Below are 20954 nucleotides of genomic sequence, written 5' to 3' on the forward strand. Positions count from 1 at the left end.
CCCCTGAGTTTGGAAGAGCAACAACATTTTCCAGCCCAGTGAGAAATGTACTGAATATTCCAGTTCAGACTTGGAGCATCCCAAGTGTTTATAGCCCTGAATTTTCATGGCATTTCAGCAGGCTTTAAAAATGTCCTTGATGATGTAACTCCTCTGCTATGCCAGTCTGTACATTTTCAAAATAATTTGTTTGTGTGTTTTATGCCTAAAGGAGGAGGAAACTTTGGTTTTGCTCTTCCTATTTTTTTTCTGCTAGTGCAACATGCAGCTTTCTGGGCTGTTGCAATATTCCATGACCCTGCTCACAAATTTCCAGACTGCCAGCATAGCTTCATTAAAAAAAAAAAAAAAAAAATATATATACATACATATCTATATACCTGTCTATATCTTAGTAGTAACCACAGGGGACATGTCCTGAGCAATTCCTCTGACTGCAGGAATTTGAAATGACTTTGAAAAAAAGCTGGTGAAAAAGCACTGGCATTTTGGGTCATCTCTTTCTCTTCCCAGATGTGAAAAGGGAGAAGCAGATGCCTCATTGGACTAATAATTAAATCATTAATTTAGTAATATAAATATATAAGTAATTAAATTATTTAATGTAAATACTATAAATACTTAAATTATGTAATATAAATAGTACAAATAATAAATATAATTAACATCATAGTAATAATTATTAGTGAAATGTTCTTGAGCTCATGGAGCTCCTTCCTTCTCTCCAACATTACAATGCAATGAAAGTTCATTTTTGGCAGAGGTCCGTGACCCATCTCCCCTCTGTGTTCATTAATAGTGCCAAGATGTGCTTTATGCAGTTACTGCAAGGTCTTTTTATAGCTGCCCCTCATCAGTGTCCCCTGTGTGTGACACGCAGGCAGCGCTCTCCAGGCTGGCCTGCAATCCTGGGGTGCAATCCCACAGCAAAGCTTCCCTCCTGCACTGGGCTCAGATTATCTCCCCTCACTGAGCTAGAAACTTGATTCCAATACATTGTTTGGCCCATTTTCCCTTGCTTGAAAAATTAAATCTTACTTGGCTGTGAAATAAAATATCAATATTTCAAAACATGAGGCAATTTAGTGCTTCCTTTTAATCTAACATGGCAAAGCTGATGGGCAATTTCCCTGCAAGTGCCACCTGACATTGTGAGGAATCCCTTTCACTAACAGAATGTATCTTTATTTTTCAGATGGTTTTTTAGATGGCCACAGTCCAGTCAGCGTGGATGGACAAGAGCTTGGACAAATTTATTGATGTATTTACACAGTGACCATGTTAACATCTGCGTTTCAAACACATCACATCACTTGCACAGCACGTAACAGGAGCAAAAGTGGAAATACCAGTTCCTGCCCTCACCTCTCCCAGGATTTCATTTGTGAATCAGCTTTTTAAAAAAATATTCCAAGCCAGGAGGTGATGCAATGAGCACATCATCAATGAGCACACGCCTGTGGGAAAGATAATTATGGATGTCAAGAGCAAAACTTTCATACCATCTGTCAGGAGCAAACAATGATTGCATAAAGAGAGGAGAAATTTTATGTATTTTATTTTATATATTTTCCTGGAAGTGTTGCAAAGCCTGGTGAATGTTTTTGTAAAGTAATTTAGTGACACTTTTTCAGTAAATAAAATATCTATGTCTCAAAGAGCTAAATGTTATCAGGTCATTTTATTATTGAATACCAGTTTTTAAGCAGCTGTTGGAAAAATATGGAAGAATAAAAAGGAAAATTGAAGGGTAATTTTATTGTAGTCCTTTACTGATCTCTACTTCTCTTGCATTAATTCACTCCTTCTCCGGAAGGAATTCTTCCACTTCTGTGTGGAATGGGCTGCAATGGACATCACTGTGGGAGTTGTGGTGGTTCACAAAATGTGAGCTATGAGGAGCTGTAACAGCTGAGGGATTAGCTGACACAGGAAGGCAATCTGAGATGATGGAACACGTGGATGAATACCTCAGTGGCGGAGACAGCAGAGAGGAATCATAAATAAAAGCAGGGAAAGGAAGAGGTTGGGCATGTTGCTGAAGCAAAAGACAAAAATACTGATTTTTATTTTTCTTTTTTTCAGTAGATGCTGCAGTTCTGTGCAAGGCAATCTGAAGATATGCCAGGTCAGGGTGGAAGGATTCTGCAGAAAACTGCAGGTCCCAAGAGCTGTGGTTACACACAGCACTGGATGGGACAAGATCTGTGGTGTGGCAGCCCTGATGCCAGGGCAGGGACAGAGGATTCTCTGTGCCAGTGATGGCCCACCTGCAGTTTCGTGCTGTGGGTGTGATATCACCCCCTGTGACTGCAAACCCCAGGTGTTTATTTATTTAGGATACACTCCCAATGCCATCCTCATGCCTGCTGAGTGAGCACACAGGGTGGGGTGTGCTGGCTGCTGCCTCACTTCTTGTGAACTTCCTGATGAGGCATCTTTTCCCTGTGCTTCCCAACTGCCCGGCCTTGTTTTCACTCTTTGGATCATTTTCTTCAAGCTCTGTTTATCCTTTCTTTCAAGCTGCCACATCACCCCTACATCACCAGAACCTGCCTGACTTGTCTCAGGAGAGGGTGGCCTCAGTTCAGCCCTTTCATCCCTGATATTCAGTTTGGGAGGTGTTGTGGGACCTACACCTCTCCTGACCTCCAGGAAGATAAAAAAACCTCATTTTTTATCATTTTTTACCTCTCCTGCCCAGAGCTGGGATGTGGCACTGGTGTGGCAGTGCCACCCTCAGAGGGACATGGTGTGGCTCTGCCCCATTAACCCTTTTTCCCTTCTATCCACACCATCAACCACCTGTGGATACCCTCTGGAGGCACTGGCACCTCAGCACTGCACCCCAAAGATTGCCAAGTGCTGCACCCAGCTCAGCCTTCCCCACCCATTGTTCCCTGCCTGGTAGGATCACACATCACCTCTTGCATTTCTACCCTTCAAAATGAAAAGAAGCAGGACAATGTCACTTAACCAGAGCTGAGCACATCCTTACCTTTTCCTGATCCCTCACTCTCAGCCCTTCTTGTTTCCTACTTGCAGTACAGTCGAGAGGCAACCAACATGGCAATTTATCTGGGTCACAAGATTAAAGGTTTTTCATTTTACGAGTCATAAGCAAAGCAAGCAAAATAAGTGAGTTCATTAAGCCTGTGTTTACTTGTTCTTTTTGCAAATGCCACTTTGTCACATCCTGCAGCTCCACACAGACCAAAGCAAAGGGAAGGCAGGTGGACATGGATATGCGTAAAATGAGAGAGCAGCAGCAGCAGCTTTTAGAGGGCTTGTTTTATCTGAAAGAAATAGTTCAAATAAATTAATTCTACCCTTGAGTAAACGAAGCTTAGCACGCAGAAAGCCCTTCTGTGCCGGTGAGGAGTCCCAGGCACCTGCAGGTGAGGCAGCGGCTGTGGGGTGACGGTGTCACAGACCTGACCGTGACCGCTCGTACGGGAGGGGAGCAGCGAGTGCACCTCAGCCAGATTTCACTGAATATCAGTAAATTCACACGACTTTGGCACCTAGGTTTTTAAAAAAGACAAAGCCTGTTGCCAGAGGGATGGCAGGAAAAGCGAAAGAGGAGGGGGGAATGCTCGGTGCAGGGCAGTGCTCTCCGCAGGGCACAGTGAGCAGATAGGACTTAGACACTTATTTACGTGTGGAAAAGCCTGCAGGAGTGCGGGGAGAGCTGGAGCTGCCCACACCATCCTGCTCCGGCCCCTGACACACGGAACAGGGGAGTTAGGCTCGGATTTAGGAGATTTTTGGGGCGATTTCCACGCGCTGGGTTTGCAGCTCAGCGTGTCCCGCAACTGGAGGCGGGCATGTAGCGCTCCCTGCCTGTGGTGCTGCTCCCTGCCTGGCCTGCGCCGCAGCTCTCGCCTCAGGAAGGCGACACAGGCACCCTGGACGCACCAGGAGCTGTTTCCTGGGGGCACCGTGCGGCTCAGGCAGGAGCTGCCGGGCCGGCGAGGGGAGGGGAGGGCACCGCGGCCCGAACCGGGGCCGGGGCCGGGCGGGAGAAGCCGTGAGCGGCGTTACTGCCGAGCGCCGCCCCGCGGGGCCCCGGAGCTGCGGGCCCGGGTGAGACCAGCCCTGATGGGGTGTGTCCCTGTCCCCGCGGTCGCTGCGAGCCAAGCGCCGCCCGGTGGGGCTGTGGGGCGGTGGGGCGGTGGGGCCGTGTCCCGCCCCGGGGCGGGCCGGGCGCTCGGCGGTGCCGTCACGGAGCGCCGAGCGCGGCCATGAGCGCGGTGCTGCTGCTGCTGCGGGCCCTGCGCGCCGCCCGGCCCCGACCCCGGCCCCAGCCCCAGCCCCGGGCCGGCCCCTCAGCCCGCGGCCTGCGCACGGCCGCGCCCCGCCGCGCCTTCGCCAAGGAGCTGTTCCTCGGCACCCTGCGCAAGGTGGGTCCGCGGGCGTGCGGGTGGCCATGGGGGCGGCCCGGGGCCGGCCGTGACCGGGGGTCGCTGCCCTTTCACCGGCGGGCGGAGGGGTTGGCACAGACCGGGGGCATCGCCCGCCTGGGCACCTCCGCAGCGCCGCCAGGGCCTTTTCCAGCTGCTCCTCCCAGCCCGGGCCTGCGGGCCCTGGTGTGAGCCCGCGGCAGGGCCCGGCCCCGGCCTGGCTGTCCCGCAGCCCATGGGTCTCTGCAGAGCTCCGGAGGGACGGGAGGCGTCTCTGTGTGTCCCGGTGCCCTCAGCTGGAGCCGGGTTAACTGAAGGGACCCTTTGCACACAAAACCCGCGATGGGGCTCAGAGTGACCCCAACAACCATCAGGCCAAGAGCAGAGCTCAGCCGCAGCCCCCTGTGCCTGCCGGCCCTGCAGGTCACCGCACACACGCGTGGCGCTGGGCACACTCTGGGCACGCCGCTAAACCTGGATCGCTTCATCCTCTGGTTGTACTTAAGGATCGAGGCTTCATGTAGAGTTTCATGTAAATCTTAGCCTACAGGTTTGATAGGAAAGATTGAAGTTCTTGTGGTGCCTTTAACTGGACAAAGAAGTTAAAGTCTGAGACAGAACGCTGTATAAAGCAGAGCTTGTTACTGTAAGGCTTAGAGTGTGCATTTATCAGAGATTGCAGGGTGAAGTAAAGGAAAAGAAGGAATAACTCAAATACACTGAAATGAGTTGAGCAGGAAAGTCTCCTGCAGCAGAGCTTGTCAGGTAAGGTGTTACAACAGGCAGCGCTCAGGCTCCACTGTGTTAAACCCCTCTTCAGATATGTCTGGGGTGTTTTTTCTCTCAAGTTTCAATACAACAGCTTTCTGAAAACTTCTAGCATTTCCCAGGTCCTCAATTTTTGATGCTAATATTATTACTCAGATTATCACGAACAGATTTCTATGAACAGAGATAAATTCTTCTGTTTGAAAGGGGAAAGGCAGTAAAAATCAGAAGTGTAGCCTCCCACTCCTTGTGTTCCTTGCCCGGATTTTTTTACCAATTCAAACCTGTCAGGCTGTGCTGCTCCCAGTTCGTGGCCAGAACACCCTGGGATGATAAGGAGTGGTGGGACTCACTCACCTTTGTCCTCGAGACATTACAGGTGAAATGTGCTGGGTGTTTGCAAGGGACACTGTTCACAGGCTGAGCTTTGTAAACATTAAACTCATTTTTTATCAATCCCTAAATAGCGTTGAAGCTCGTGGGCAATGAAGCATTTTTGGGTCTTTGTAGTTCTTAAAAGATCTCTCAATTTCTCCCTCATATTTCTGTTGTTCAGGTAACACCCTCTGGTCTGGTTTTGGTGGGTAATAAAGTTGGGTCCTGAGGAGCTCTCTTTCTGTTGTAGAACATTTTCCACAATTCTTAATTTGCACAGTATTTTAGAGTCTTTGCAAAGCATGTCTCCCATGACTTTTATTTCAGCTGCATGGTTCGTGTATTAAAAGTTATTAAATAATTCTCCTATTTCAGGAAGAAGTTTTTCCTTACCCAGAAATTAGCAATGAAGAACTGGCAGAAATCAACCAGTTTGTGGGGCCTGTTGAAAAGTTCTTCAATGAGGAAGGTATATTATTGTGTTTTTATCCATGCAAGTGATTTAGTAATTACAGAATGATTTAGCTATAGCAGTTGAATAAGATTATTACACTTAAAACATTTAATTTAGTTTATGCATTTATTGCTGCTCACATAGTGATGCTGATTCTGTGGCATGTCCATTTATGGCTTTTTTGGGAAGTATTTCGGTGCTGATCAGAAGAATTAAATCTCCAAAACAGGAAAAAAGCCAAGGATGTAAAAGAATTCTGGGATAAAGATAGGATTTGAAATTGGTTTTAGCTCAGCTGAATTGTGTTTCTAACCACTTAATATATTGTGATTTTTTATTCCTAGTTCTGACTCCTAGAACTTTTAAACTGTCCTACTCTGCTAAAACTGACAGTGGCAGGAGGCAGCAGAGATACTCAAAATTGCTGGCTCATTGAGGAGTTAGGAAAAATCAAAAGCAGTTCTGATTTTTCAGCATTAGAGTAATAATTCTGTTTGGGAAAGGCCTTATTACCCATCTGCATTCCAGAGAGCATTGCAGGGTGTTCCTTCCATTAGTGCTGCCATGGATAAGCCAATTCCAGAGCAATTGCAGAATATTGGTTGGCACAGACAGCAATTTCTGGGGCAGTTAAATAGCATTGTCTCAGACTTCCCATTGACAGAGGTTTTCCAAACACTGCAGGAGTTTGGAGAAGCCAGTGATTGTCACAATTTGGGAGGTCCAGGTGATTTTAACTGTAAAATTGTAGTGTTGCTCACTGACAAGTAAATAAAGAATTTATTCAAATTACATTTTTTAATTCTTTACCTCTGTGAGGGAACGTGATTTATGGAGTAAACAGCCTGAAGTTTAGGGAAGGAATAAAAGGGTCAAATTACAGAGTCTGGAGAAAATAGGATTCCTGTTTGTTTTCACTGCCCTGGTACAGAACAGCTCTCTTAATCCCCCAAGAATCTAAAAACTCCTAAGAGCAAGGTTCTCTAACTACCTCATTTATGTTGGTTTTTTTTTTTTTTTCTTGTATTCAACTACCTAGAGTTGGTTCAGATAGAAAATCCTGGAAATGCTTTGCTTATTACAGTCTTGGAATCTGCTGGCATGCAGAACCAGTAGAAATGTTTGAGAAAATGAAATAAATGCTGGGTTTTTCCCACTTCCAAGTCTTTTTCCTGAATGTTCTAAGGACAAACAGGAGAGTCAGGCTGAAGCTAGAAAGAAGAAATTCTTGTGAAGCTGAGGATGAGGAGTCTCATGAGTGACCTTGGCCCTGCTGGGGGAATCCTGGGGCACTGGGAATCATAGTGTTAAATGAGAAAAATTCTGTATTTGCAGTGGACTCGAAGAAAATTGATCAAGATGCAAAAATCCCACCTGAAACCTTACAAGGACTGAAGGACCTGGGTCTGTTTGGCATGCAGATTCCAGAGGAATATGGTGAGTAAATGCCACAAAAGAGCACCCAGAGCATTTAGGGGTGCATTTTGTGCCACTTTTGTAGCTCTCCAGTTAAAGCTGCTGCATTCCTGTATTTCTGTATTTGAAGTGGGTTTTTTTGGGGGGGAGAGGGGCACAAAAAATGCACTAAAATAAAACCTGGTGCCTGTTCCAGGTGGGCTGGGCCTGTCAAACACCATGTATGCACGGCTGGGAGAAATCACCTCCCTGGATGGCTCCATTGCAGTGACCCTGGCAGCTCATCAGGCCATTGGGCTGAAGGTAATGCTGCTGCTCTGGGGCCAGGATTCTGCTCAGATTGCACAGAAAAGGTGAAGTGAAAAATGTGGGGCTTGGAGGGAGCAAATCAGAGTTACTGGGGAAGCATAAATCAGGTTGTAGGTGTCCCCAGCAGCCTCTGCCACTGGTTCAGTGTGAGACAGAAAGGCTGGATAGGAAGCAGACAAGAAAGTTACTATTTGGATAATTATTCTTAGGAAAACTACTTTAAATGAGTCTAAGTGGTGATTTTTTTTTTTGTCCAATTGACCAAATTTGTTTGAAGTAGCTAGAATAAATAGAATTGAGGTAGAACATCAGGGAGGCTCAGGTGATGAGGAAGGAAAGAATTCAGAAGAGAGCAACTTTGGCTGGCTGGGGCTGCGTGTTGGGGGGCCTAGAGGAGATAATTCATCTGAGGGCAAGTGTGTCAGTTTTGAACTTGAATACAGCCATAGGTTTTTACCTTTAAGTGGTGGATGGATGGCAGAAAGAAGCTTGAAACCACACTCAGTTTGTTATAGCAAGAGAAAATTCCTCGTGGAATTGAGCACAGAGTGCAAATGAAAAAATACTGAAATGAAAAACAACTGAAAAATAATACAGTCTGATGTTTATTAAACTGTGTCTTGCTGTGCCATAATACTTGCAGATGAAGCTTTCTGAACATGCTGGAGCTTCTCAGCTCCCTCTCTTTTCCCCAGGGTGATGCTGCAAAGTTTCCTGTGCTTGTTTCTGCAGGGGATCCTCATAGCTGGCACCGAGGAGCAGAAGGCCAAGTACCTGCCCCGCCTGGCCTCGGGGGAGCACATTGCTGCCTTCTGCCTCACCGAGCCTGGCAGGTGCTGCTCCCCTCACTGCCTTGCCTGCACTGCTTCACACCTTGATCTTCATTATTTGGGGCCCATGCTTTCAGTATATACATCTGTGGTTTAGTTTTCGTTTTTAAAGAAACACTCCCATTACTCTTTCCCCAACGTGCTGCTTTTGGCAGTGTCCATGAAATCCCTGACTCTTATTGTTCCCATCCCAGGAATTCATTTGCTTAATTTTTTCCATGAATTGAAAGGATGCTTTGTGCTATGTCAGGAATAATGTGCTGTGACTGTTCTAGGATGCTTTCAGTTCTTGTTCAAAATATAAAAGTCTGTTTTGAAGGAGCTACCAAAACCAAAAGGAAGAATTTTTGGCGTCACTTAAGTGAGAGGCTCATTGTGTATTCACATATCTCAAAGTGTAGTTCCAAAATGTTGCTGTTGTGCCATTCTGCACATTCTGGTCAGGTCATAACCCTGATAATATGGTATGATAAGAATTGTCCCCTCAGGTAACTTTTAGAGCTGTTCAATCTAGTTAGTTAAAAGCCAAAATTGATATGCTGCTATTTAAGACTGGCTCCTTTTCACAGAATGGGAAGAGGGGGAATATGCAGTTTTGTTTTTTTAAAGCATGTTTATGTCTTTAAACATTAATAACTTGTTTGTTTTCTAGTGGGAGTGATGCTGCATCCATCCAGACAAGAGCAACCCTGAGTGAAGATGGGAAACACTTCCTGTTAAATGGCTCCAAGGTACCCACTCACAGACTGGGAACAGGGAAGGACATTGTTCCCAGTGTAGGAACTATCCTTGACTTTTGCATCAGTCTGGAATTGGGAGGTTTCCAAGCTAGAGGAGAACAACCCTGTCAGAAAGATAACCCTTGTTGGTTTAGGCACAAAAGGAACAGAAAATTATTGTTAGAGAATTACTGCATTAAACTCCTGGTAAGAAAAATAGAAAACTACCCCAGGTTTCTTCTCTATTGCCCACTTATGTGTTCAGCTTCAGGGAGGGTTGGTTAGTTGGCAAATCAGCCCCTTCCATGGCAGCTTAGGTAAAAGGGAGCCTAAACCTGTATTTGGCATCTCTTCATTCTTCAGGCTAGATTTTAAAAGAAAACTTGATATTTAATTAGAAATAGGTCTAATTGGAACCTTTCTGTTAAAGGAAACAGTGACAAAAGCCAGTTTTGAAGAAATCAGAGATGTCCTGGGTGCAGCAGTATCGGATGCATTGCAGACTGGCTCTGTAGTTGTTGATCCATTTGTGATGTGAAGAGACCCACCCTGGGGGAGAGGCTGATCAGAGAATTTCTCGTCAGAGTTAATTTTTGGGCACAGGCTTTGTCCAGTCTGCATTGCCCCTGTATCTTTCACGTGCCATCAGCAGCAGGAGGCACCAGCGTTTGTGGAAATGCACTGTGGATTTTAATTTAATGCATTTTGATACTACATTCTGGTTTTAAAGTTGCTCTAAACTTAGCATGTGTGGTCAGCTCTCCTCAGAAATGTGCTCACCCTCATTAGAAGTGAAGGGAAGGAGCAGCAATTTTTTCAGCACTCTGTTCTTTGCTCAGCCTGTTACAAAACCCCGGAGAGCTGTGCTCACAAAATCAGCACAGTTACACTTCTTACACATCTTCCCTCTCTCAAAACAGGTCTGGATCTCCAATGGTGGCCTGGCCAGTATTTTCACAGTGTTTGCCAGGACAGAGGTTGTGGACAAGGACGGGCAGGTGAAGGATAAAATCACAGCTTTCATCGTGGAGCGGGACTTCGGCGGCGTCAGCCACGGCAAGCCCGAGGATAAACTGGGCATTCGAGGCTCCAACAGTAAGAGCCACCTGAAGTTTTTAGCAGAAATTGTTTTAATAGTTTTGTTTTGGTTTGATCATCTGAATTCAGAGGCAAATCAATACCTATTCAATGTTACAGTTAAGTTTCATGTTTCTTTAGCTGGCTTTTCCTAGGAGTCCTTCCTGACACAGGGTCTGAAATAAGAAATCCATTTTGTGGAGTTAATTCACTGTGCAGTGAAAGAAATCATTCAGAAGATTCAGTGACCATTAGATTTTATCTAGAAGTCCAATTTCTTCAGCTCTTCTAAGCTTTGTAATGATTACATCTTTTCACCATCTTGGTGACTGTTCAGTCAGTTCCTTAGAAGTAAAAATAAAGACCAAACTGTAGTTCTCTGTTTACACAGTGTCTATTCATAACATTTTAAACATTTTACATCAGTAATTGATGTAAAACTTTTCAACTTTTCCCACATTCTCACTTCTTTGGCAAAGCATGTATAATTCTGTCATAAGCAATCCATTAGGAAGACTTCATTTCTTGCTACAAATAGTAACTTAAGTTCCTGAATGTCTTTTAAATATTTCTGTGTCATATTTGATCAAGTGTCAATTCTCTGTTTCAGCCTGTGAAGTGCATTTTGAAAACACCAAAGTGCCTATAGAGAATGTAATTGGAGAAGTTGGAGAGGGATTTAAGGTAAGCAGTGGAGAATTGCTACTGGTGATTTGTAGAAGCCTGAGGGAGGCTGTTTGCCCCTGTGCTGAAGTTTCCTCGTGGGTGGTGTGGGCACTGCCACACTGCAGGGTACAGGAGGACAGAGTCCCCCACTGATCTGTAAATTGGTGTCACTGCACAGTGCACAGTGTGCCATCACCTCAGATTTCTGTGTTTTTCTTCTTCTTATTGGGCTTTTGGTTGTTTTTGGTTGTGTCCCCTCAGAAAAGGGAGTGACTGCAGCTGCCCTTCTGCCCTCAATGGGGGACAGGTCCTCTGCTGGTTCCACAGCAGCTTGAGGGAAGGGAGACAGAGCAGAGAGTGCCCAGGGAGTGCTGGGGGCGTGCCCAGCTCCAAGGTGCCCTGGCTGGCAGCTGCTGCCCCAGGGCTGCACTGTGGCACAAGGAAATGCTGGCAGCACCCCAGCAGAGAAAACCACACATGGCCTTGCTGTGTAACCTTTCTCTGAGAGTGTGACCTGGGCATTTGCAAAACTGCTCTTACTCCTGCTCATTTCCTACTCCTGCTGTAGCAGGCAAGTCCAGGCCTAAATGCCAAATGAAATAATTTCCCTTAATGTAGTAGAGATTAAAAGAAGATTGTTATGGTGTCTTCTGACAAGTTAAAATGTAGGACAGTGACTTCTTTCCTAACAGGCTTTGACCTGAGTCACCCATGTTGAGAAACAACAGTGCAGACACCAGACTCCAGAATCTATTTTTGTACATTATTGGTCTGTATTTCATTTCTACACCTCCATTCTTGTCCCTTCTGTGATGTGTTGCTGAAAGGCATCTGAGGCAGAGAGCAGCCATCACAGGTCAGCTGCAGGGGGAAATATTGTGGTTTTCTTCATCTGATGAACTGGAACAGTGCTGTCCAGCTGAAATGTTATTTACCAGCTGCAGATAAATGCATTTTTATCTACATTTTACCTTCATGTAATTAGAATAGAGATTATTTCCAAGTTCAGATATAAAATTGGATGTAATGAGTGGCAGGAAAAGCCCAGTTTTGAAGCATTTTCCTTGGGATGCTGAGAGCTGTGGTGGCTGGTGTGAGGACACTTCCCAGGACTGGCAGTGTGTCCCAGTGAGGAGTGAAATCCAGGGAACACCCAAGCAGTGACCAGCGTGGCCTAGGGACAGTGTGGCCTGAACCCCATCTGTTTCTTCCCAGGTTGCCATGAATATCCTCAACAGTGGAAGATTTAGCATGGGCAGTGCATCTGCTGGAATGATTAAGAAGTTGATAGGTGGGTGAATTGGGTGCTCTGCATGGCTGGGTGCCAGCAGAAACTGCTCTGCCTGAGGCAGATCATGCAGGACATTCAGAGTGGGAACAGGAGTCTTGACCTTGTCATAACACACTTTGAAATCCTTAAAACACTCAAATATGGTTTTGAAAAATAGTTACTAAAAGCTTGCTGGTAGAGGTTTTGAAATAAAAGTTTTTCTCCTTTTGTACAGTGTAGGTTCAGTTCATAGAGGGGGAGGTTACTGCCTCTGTCGGACTTCCCTGAGGTAAAATGCTCTTCCCAAGAAAAAAACCTCTGTACTATTTGTTTTTAGAAGGTGTAATCTCCCCTAGAACCTCCCACCTGAATAACTGGCTCACAGCTGCACACAGTAATTAGGACTAAAGCTGCTTTCTGCCAATAATTAACCAAAACAGTAACAGAAGTCTGTCTAATCAATTAGCACCAAAATTGATTACTTCCCTAAGAGTACAAGTTCACACTTCTGGTTCAAAAGCCTTTGACAGGCTGGTCCCAGACTTGATCAACACCATCAGTGTGAGGGTGATTTTCACAAAGTGCTGCTTGGGAGCAGCCAGGGGGCTCCTGGGCATGGACTGGAGTGTCACCATCCAGGGAAGGACACCAGCAGCTGGAAGGGTTTGTCACAGCCCCTCTGAGATTTGATTTGTTTTTCTTTCTTTAAAGAGCTGACATCAGAGTATGCTTGCACCAGGAAACAATTCAATAAGAAACTCAGCCAGTTTGGATTAATTCAGGTAACAAAAATGAAACACCTAAATCTCTATGCTAGGTGCCAGGACATAGATTGCATCGGGGGTATTTTGGCTGTATTCGTTTAAAGGATTTGCTAGAAATTTTTGTGAACCTGGTGTTGACTTCTGTACACCAGTCTTTGAAATGTCCAGAATGATAAATGTATAAAAGTATTTTCTATTTATTGTTGTTTTGAAGTGGTACTTTTTACTGATTGATTAATTTGATGATGTAAAACACATAAAAACTGCAGGTTTTTTAAAGTTTGAAGGTTGATTGTGGACTTTTGCATCTGAATTTCTGTATGATTCCTCCCGTTGCTGTGTGGCAGGAGAAGTTTTGTTTGATGGCTGTGAAAGCCTACGTGATGGAGAGCATGGCTTACCTGACTGCAGGCATGATGGACAGGCCAGGCCTCCCTGACTGCTCCGTGGAGGCTGCCATGGTCAAGGTACCCAGGGCTGGCAGAGGGCTGAGGGCTCAGGGCTGCATTTGGACAGATGACAGAAGCACTGCAGCCAGGGGAAATGACAGGTGCTGTTCTGTCTGTATCCCACAGGCTCACACTTGTGCAAAACAAAACCTGCAGGGAGGAGGTTGGGAATGTCACAGCCTCTGAGCTGGGGTCTGAGGAGGCCTCACACGAGCACAGGGACGCTCAGTTACACTGGCCAGGCTGCTGCTGTGCCAGCTTTCCCAGGGAGCTGGTGGCACAACAAACCCTTGGAATATCCAGGCTGTGGCTGCCAGGGTGTCCCTCGTGGTCACTGCAGAGAACTCCTGCTCTGGGCTCCAGCCAAGCAGCTGCTCTGCCCGTGTGGGGTGCCCCTGTCCCTGGAATGTGCCCTTTTGGAGAGTGCCCTGTGGTTGCATCACTGAATTTGGCAGCAGCAAACCCCTGAGCTGCAGGGACACAGCTCCAGGACTGGTGTAACACAGAAAACACTGCAGCAGTGTCCTGTGGGTACAACCCCAGAGCAGGGCATCCTGTGTTTATTGCTGATTTATTATGGACTCACCGCTGGTCAAACCCTGTTCCGTGGCAGGTGTTCAGCTCTGAGGGTGCCTGGGCCTGTGTGAGTGAGGCTCTGCAGATCCTTGGGGGCCTTGGCTACATGAAGGATTATCCCTACGAGCGCTACCTCAGGGACACCAGGATCCTGCTCATCTTTGAGGCAAGTACCAGCATCCCCTTTTCACTGCAGACTGCAGCTCACACCTCCTGTAAAGGTGAGCAGAAACCTCAGGTTTGATTGATCAGGACTTTGTTCCTTCAGCTGCAAAGTCTGTACAGTAAGACTGCAGGACTAACCTTGTTTTCTTTGGAATATCAGTAATAGTTCCCTGTAGTAAAATAAGCTATGATGGCTTTTACAGACTGACCACAGTGTGAGTCACAGCAGTGACCTTTCCTCTTGTGTGCTTCTCACAAGTGAAGCAGGGAAACTCAGAAAAGATAACTTGGACATTTAATTAACTTATTGAAGGACATGTAAATTAAAAGAAGGGTTGGTTCTGAAGCTTGTTCTCTTTCCAAGCTGGATTGTCAGTGGCCCATCGTGTGCACATCAGAGTCATTGCCAGACTTGATTTTAACTCAGCTCATTTTGAGTAGTTCTACAACTGTTCAAATGTTCCTTCACTGGAACGGTGCACAACATTTTTAATCAAAATGCATTTAGTCTGGTTTCTTTTTCATTGGGGTATATTTGTGTGTTTAATGATGAGGGGCTTGACTTCTGCAATGCCCCATGAAATCAGAATTAAAACTGAGATAAAGCAAAAGGCAGCAGTTTATGGGTGAGGAGAGTCAACATGTGATACTGCAGCAGTGGGAAGGGCACAGGGGCACAACAGACCTGCTTGGAAAACACTCACTCTTGTAAACTCTGGTTACTCACCTGTCTCACTTTCTCTTCTGCTTTTTCCAGGGAACCAATGAAATCCTGAGAATGTACATTGCACTGACAGGCATGCAGCATGCAGGGAAGATCTTAACTGACAAAATTAAGTATGTTCTTATTTATTGTTAATAGATTTAAATAAACTAAACAGAATCAGATAACTTTATAGATGAGAGAAGAAACTGCAGGGAAAACCTGCAGTATTTTATATTTATTGTCTGTAAAAGTTCAGTGTCACAGGGGCTCTTTGTCTTTTTAATGGGATGGTTCATAGATTTAGGAGTTGAAGCATTTAATGCATTTTATCTTGGACTTTTACACAAGCAGTAATTATTTCTTTCAAGACCAGTAATGAATATTTTGTGTCTGAATGAAGTTGTATTGGCACAACAGCTGCGTTGTGCATATTGAGTACTGGTCTCTGGAGCTCCTTGTGGGTGTCTTTGAGAGCAGCTGACGACTCTTGAGGCTCCACAGTTGTTCTCCAGACTTCACAGTAATGCAGTAATGGATCAGGACGTGGTAATTCATGGACAAGCTGCAGGCATTTTGCTAAAGCATTTGGAATTCCAACTGGTTGTGTCTGAATCTCCTGGAATTTTTAACAGCCATTCTTTCCCCATCATTTCAGAGCAATCAAGAAAGGAAACGTGGGAGTGGCGCTGGGGGAGTTCATGACCAGGCTGCAGGACAGCCTGGGCAGGAAGGTGGATCTGGGGCTTGTAGGTCACCATGGGGTGGTGCACCCCAGCCTCCAGGTAAGGGCCAAGCAGCAGAGCTCTCCTGTGTGTTCCCTTTGCTGCTTGCCACATTTCCTCTCCTGTTTTGCAAACCAAAATGTGTGCTTAGGGGCAGTGGGATTTCCCAGGGTAAGCAGATGTTGGCACCATGACAGGGTAGGATGTTACAGGTTATTGTCTAGGAATCAAGAGAAGATGAAGGCTGCTCTAAGCCTGTGTGTATACCAAATCCAGGTTTAGATCCAAACAAATTTAGATAATTTGTATAAATTGAGGCTTCACCATATTAAAGTGTCTGTAATAGCTGCCCTTTGTTGTAAGGCTAGTTACAAAACAGGAGTTTTTCCTGTTTAATTGGAACAGAGTTCCAGGTAAGAATTTCTGTGAATTACACCTACACATACTTGCTTAATCACTTAGGAAAAGGTTTTTATGACCAAAAATGAATGCTCTGTTAATAGCAAAAATATAAGGTATATTTTTCATGGGCTGTTCTGTTAGTTACTTTTGTCAGTGTGAGCCTATATTGAAAGTTACCAAGAGTAAACTCCAGAAAATTTTAATGGATGTTTGAGAGAAAAAATAGTGCCTGTCTGGCTTTCAGCAGCAACGTGGATGAATGTTAAAATGAGAAAATCCAGTGTCCTCTTTAAATGGGATGGGGGTATGTTCCTTTCCTGTTATAAGACTACTCAAATTGTTCTATTTTGTGTTCTGTTTTACAGGAGAATGCCAAGAAACTTGAAGAAAACGTTCATTATTTTGGAACTACAGTCAGGGGCCTGCTAAGTAGGTTTGGCAAGGTAACTATTTATAAACTGTTGTCTTTGTTACTGAATAGTTTATCCTGGGGGCCCCACTGGAACCTGTAGGGGACTGAGTGTGGCAGGACCAGCACTTCCTTCACACAACACCTTCTCACTGGGTGTGAGAAAGCACACTGACATTCTGTACCTCAGTGTAATGGAGAAGTTACGTTGTTAGAGCCAAAACCAAAGCACCAGCACCCTCAGGGAATTGCTTGTTTTCTTCTCCTCATATAAGCACAAATCCTGCTGTTGCAGGCATTTAGCAGAGTGGTTTAAGGCACACATCAGAATTACAGTTTTACAAGCAGACTGTTAAAAGGTGCAGCTTAGTAAGCCCAAAACTAACTGATAATTTCTGACCTAGTCTAGAACCTGTTTATGCAGAGTAAAGCTGGACCTAAACACGGAGTACGGACAGTGATATTTGGTTGAAGTTTTGAACTGACAAACCACAAGCTAATAATGATTTTCCCTCTCCCAGACAATAGTGGAGGAGCAGCTGGTGCTGAAGAGAGTGGCAGATGTGGTGATTAATTTGTATGCAATGACTGCAGCCATCTCCCGGGCCAGCCGCTCCATCAGCATCGGGCTCAGGAACCACGACCACGAGGTGAGTGTCCCTCAGCAGCAGCCATTCCCCCTCAGGCTGTGCTCCTGGGAGCAGGCAGGCTGCATCTCTGGGCAATTAGAGCAAACTCTCCCATAATAGTGCAGCAGAATGTGGCTAAACCTGCCAGAGTGCAGAAGCCTCTCAGGGGCTCTGCCTGTTGAGCTGCACACTCTCAACATGTTTAAAATACTTCTTTAACACATACACAGACATTTAGAACCTCACCACAACCCTGCACATTCTCTCAAATCTGTTAACACCATGCAGTTCTTCCCAAGCTCTTTCCATATAATCATTAATAATAACATATAAGCACAACAGTGTTTGGGCAGCACAGTTCAGGACAGGGCAATGCTTATTTTGTAGCTCATGTAAAGTTTAATGGCAACAGTGGTGTTGCAGGACAAGCAAATATGCTCCAGTTCAGTGTTAAAACAAATCCAACCTTATGAAGGTTTGGATTTGGCCGTGAAACTTTGCTCTTTGTGTGAGCCCTGTTCTGGATTGATTCCCAATCAGTCTTGGAGCCAATTCTGGGTGAAGGCTCATCCCAGCCCTGAGCGTTGGCAGTTCTGGCCTCAAAGGGACAGCTGAGGCTGCACTGGACATGACTGGGAATCAGGGCTCTATTATCAAAGGGCTTTGAGAAGTTTAAATTACTGTATTTTTTCTACATGGTTTTCTTTATGAAATTCATTCACTATTTTTTAAATCATATTTACTCCTTTTCCAGGTGCTTCTTACAAATATCTTCTGCACAGAAGCGTATTTCAAGAATAATTATGCCATGGCTCAATTAGAAAAATGTAAGTACTATAAAATAATTCTTACACTCTTCTGTCTTTCAGACAGTGATCAAAAGAAGTTGGGTTTGATGTGACCAACAGAAGAGTTTTTCTCTGCTTTTAATTCAAACAAGCAGCAGAGCTGGAACCTGTTGAGCAGAGTCTCTTCACTTCATAGCTAAAGCAAACTGCCAGGGTTCTTTATGGAACAATATAAAATCTATATTTTATGCATATACTCCTGTCAAGTGACTGATAGAAATGAGGGATTTGGACTCTTTGGGATGTACTGACCAGCTGTGCATTGGCTCTGTGAATCTCAGTCTGTAATAATCAATCTTTTTCAGAAGAGAATGTTCAGTTTCTTCCTGGCACTCACTCTTGCATTTGTACTCAAAACCACTTCTTGAAAGAAATTTACAACAGCTCTTTATGCTCCCTTAGATGACTTTTCTCTCTTTCTCCATAGATGCCGATGAAAATCTGGATGATTCCATTAAGAAAGCTGCAAAGCAGATCCTGGAGAAGAGGGCATACATCTGCTCCCACCCTCTGGACAGGACCTTCTGATCCCTCCCTGACAGCAGGCACTCATGAAAGTCAGTCAGGGAGGGATTTGCTGCAGTTGCAGAATTTGACACATAAAAACCATGTTTTCAATGTCTTTACTAAATGTAACTTGTATAAAATAAAACTTCTTTCTAACCACTACTTCATAGGAACAGGATAAACAAAGAGATTTAATTTAAAGCTGAATTGATTTTGATAGATAGATAGATAGATAGATAGATAGATAGATAGATAGATAGATAGATAGATAGATAGATAGATGTATATATATGTTTGTTCCTCTTGGAGCTGGATAAAGAGAGGGAGGGGAGGTTTGGATGGAGAGATGTTTCTTCCCAGAGAAGGGACTGTGTGGTTTCTCAGTATCTTTTCACTTCAATCAGCTCCTCATTCACGGAGCAAGTCTGAAAGACTTGGGCAATCACAACAGTTCTGCTTTGGAGGCCCCTCCAGCTCTCTTGTCCAGCAGCACCACCAGGACAGAGTCCCCAGTGTCCAGGGAGCTTCTGCTGTCACCCTGAGGGACACCATTGGTCACTGACGTCCATCGGGCCTCTGAGCCATTGACCACAACCCCCTGGATGTGACCAGCCAGGCAATTGCTCATTCTCCAAACTGTGCCTCCATCAGATCCATAGCTCACCAAAGGAGGGACAAGGATGCTGGGCAGGGCTGATGTGTCCAGGGCATGGCAGAAGTCCAGAGTGGTGCCATCTCTAGCTCTTCCCTTGTGCACTGAGGCAGCCACTCCATCATGGAAGGGCTCTGGCTTGGTCAGGCAGCACAGACCCACCCTGTGCTCCTCAAGGTTTCCTTTGACAAATTCAAGCATTGAAGAGGTTGGGTGGTTTTCCCTCCTGTTTTATTCACTGTGTCCTTTGAGGACCACAAGAGGAAGCAGTGCCTTAAATTGCACATGAAGAGCAAAAGGTGAAGTAAAGGCTTCACCTTTCCTATGAAGCCAAAGGACTGTGTTAGCCATGGCCTCCCCAAGGTGCCAAATTTCCAGCTGGGAAGCTGCTGACAGGAGGGAATGTGGCACTTGTCTCCAGGCAGACTGGAGGCACTGGCAGAGGGCAAGGCACCATGGCCCTTGCTCTGCGCCTCTTCCTCCTGCTCCTCCTTCCTGGCCGTGGCCCTGCCTGCCAGGGCTGCCCAGGCTGCTCCGCTGCAAGCGCGGCGAGCAGGTGAGCCGGCAGCCTGGCTCCCCTTTCCCGGGACAGCGCTCCCTGCTCCCCGGGAAGCGCTGGGGATGGTTTTCCCCAGGCCTTGCGGGAGGGTTTGCTCTGGGGGAGGGAGAGAGACCCCATGGGCCTGGGGCAGTTCTGGCCTCAAAGGGACAGCTCAGGCTGCACTGCACATGACTGGGCATTAGGGCTTCATTATCAAAGGGCTTTGAGAAGCTTAAATGACTGTGTTATTTCTACATGTTTTCTTTTTTATGAAATTCATTCACTTTTTCTGAATTTGGTTTTAAAAACAATTATTTTCCAGTGCTTTTCCCAGTTATTTGATATAGTAAATGATAGCCTAGTTATCCCATGGTAGAATTAGAAGTCTGTAAGTATTATAAAATGGAATAATTTTTACACTCTTATGTCTTTCACAGACTCATGAAACTTATATTGGTTTGATGCGACCAACAGAAGAGTTTTGCTTTGCTTTGCTTTTAATTCAAACAAGCAGCAGAGCTGGAACCTGTTGAAAAGAGTCTCTTCACAGCTAAAGCAAACAGCCAGGGTTCTTGTTCTCCAGCTCTGGGCAGGAAGATCAAAATCTCTCAGCAGTAACCACTCCAGACAAGTACCAGCTATAAACTAGGGATTTGGGCTGTTTGCTCCCTAAGCCCTGAGTTCCGCAGAGCTGCAGCTCCCTGTTCTCTTTGCAGACAGGGGCTGCCTATGGATGACATCTCTGGCCTGGTGCACACCAGGTCCACACACGAGCTGAGGGATCATCCTTGCACGCCCCATCCTGGAAGAACCCAGTTCATTGATGAATCTGACACAGTTTTATGCATGGCAGCAAAGGAAGGCAAAATAAAGGCTGGGATTGGTATCATTCCAACCACTTTACATTTTGTCATGTGTAATGGAGACAGGAACTACAAGTTTCCTATTCATGCACAATTTGCTGTCTGAGAGCACTCAGTTCTCAAAGTCACAGGGCCTTGTGGGTCTGAGATGACTTCAAAAACAACCTTCATGTGAAACACCTGTGTATCAAAACTTCACAATACAAATCACAAGCTGATTTCTGTTGTTAAGTGAATGAAAAAACCTAAACCAGCACCAACACAACCACAAATCCAGAAAAAGATAAAAATCAGGTGAAGGAGGCAGAGATCCAAGAGCAACAAATGGGCAGAGGAACTACAGGACTACAGAAAGGACAGATAATAAGAAAGAAGAGATAATAAGTGGCTATGGCACCAACGCACCCAGGGGATCTGAGATACTGTTCTCACCC

General features: G+C 45.4%; 1 protein-coding gene across 1 annotated transcript; it reads left to right on the top strand.

Annotated features, from left to right (window-relative positions):
- The first annotated feature begins 4321 nt into the window (after positions 1 to 4321).
- ACAD9 (acyl-CoA dehydrogenase family member 9) lies at positions 4322 to 18626 on the top strand. Its single transcript, XM_058032200.1, has 18 exons — positions 4322 to 4403; positions 5922 to 6015; positions 7336 to 7437; positions 7613 to 7719; positions 8458 to 8558; positions 9208 to 9286; positions 10195 to 10369; positions 10962 to 11035; positions 12233 to 12308; positions 12999 to 13069; positions 13399 to 13518; positions 14114 to 14242; positions 14999 to 15078; positions 15603 to 15729; positions 16437 to 16514; positions 17002 to 17130; positions 17864 to 17936; positions 18385 to 18626. The coding sequence occupies exons 3-18, from the start codon at positions 7416 to 7418 to the stop codon at positions 18483 to 18485; spliced, it is 1542 nt and encodes a 513-aa protein (XP_057888183.1). The 5' UTR covers positions 4322 to 4403; positions 5922 to 6015; positions 7336 to 7415; the 3' UTR covers positions 18486 to 18626.
- Positions 18627 to 20954: the final 2328 nt, after the last annotated feature.

The sequence above is a fragment of the Melospiza georgiana genome, chromosome 11, assembly GCF_028018845.1.
Source record: "Melospiza georgiana isolate bMelGeo1 chromosome 11, bMelGeo1.pri, whole genome shotgun sequence".
NCBI classification, from domain to species: Eukaryota; Metazoa; Chordata; class Aves; order Passeriformes; family Passerellidae; genus Melospiza; species Melospiza georgiana.

What these genes read in the sequence shown, in the direction of transcription:
- ACAD9 (XM_058032200.1), top strand. Translation starts at nt 7,416, where the DNA reads ATGCAGATTCCAGAGGAATATG. An exon ending in TGGTGCACCCCAGCCTCCAG is followed by an intron (nt 15,730 to 16,436) that starts GTAAGGGCCAAG and finishes TCTGTTTTACAG; the next exon opens with GAGAATGCCAAGAAACTTGA. An exon ending in CATGGCTCAATTAGAAAAAT is followed by an intron (nt 17,937 to 18,384) that starts GTAAGTACTATA and finishes CTTTCTCCATAG; the next exon opens with ATGCCGATGAAAATCTGGAT.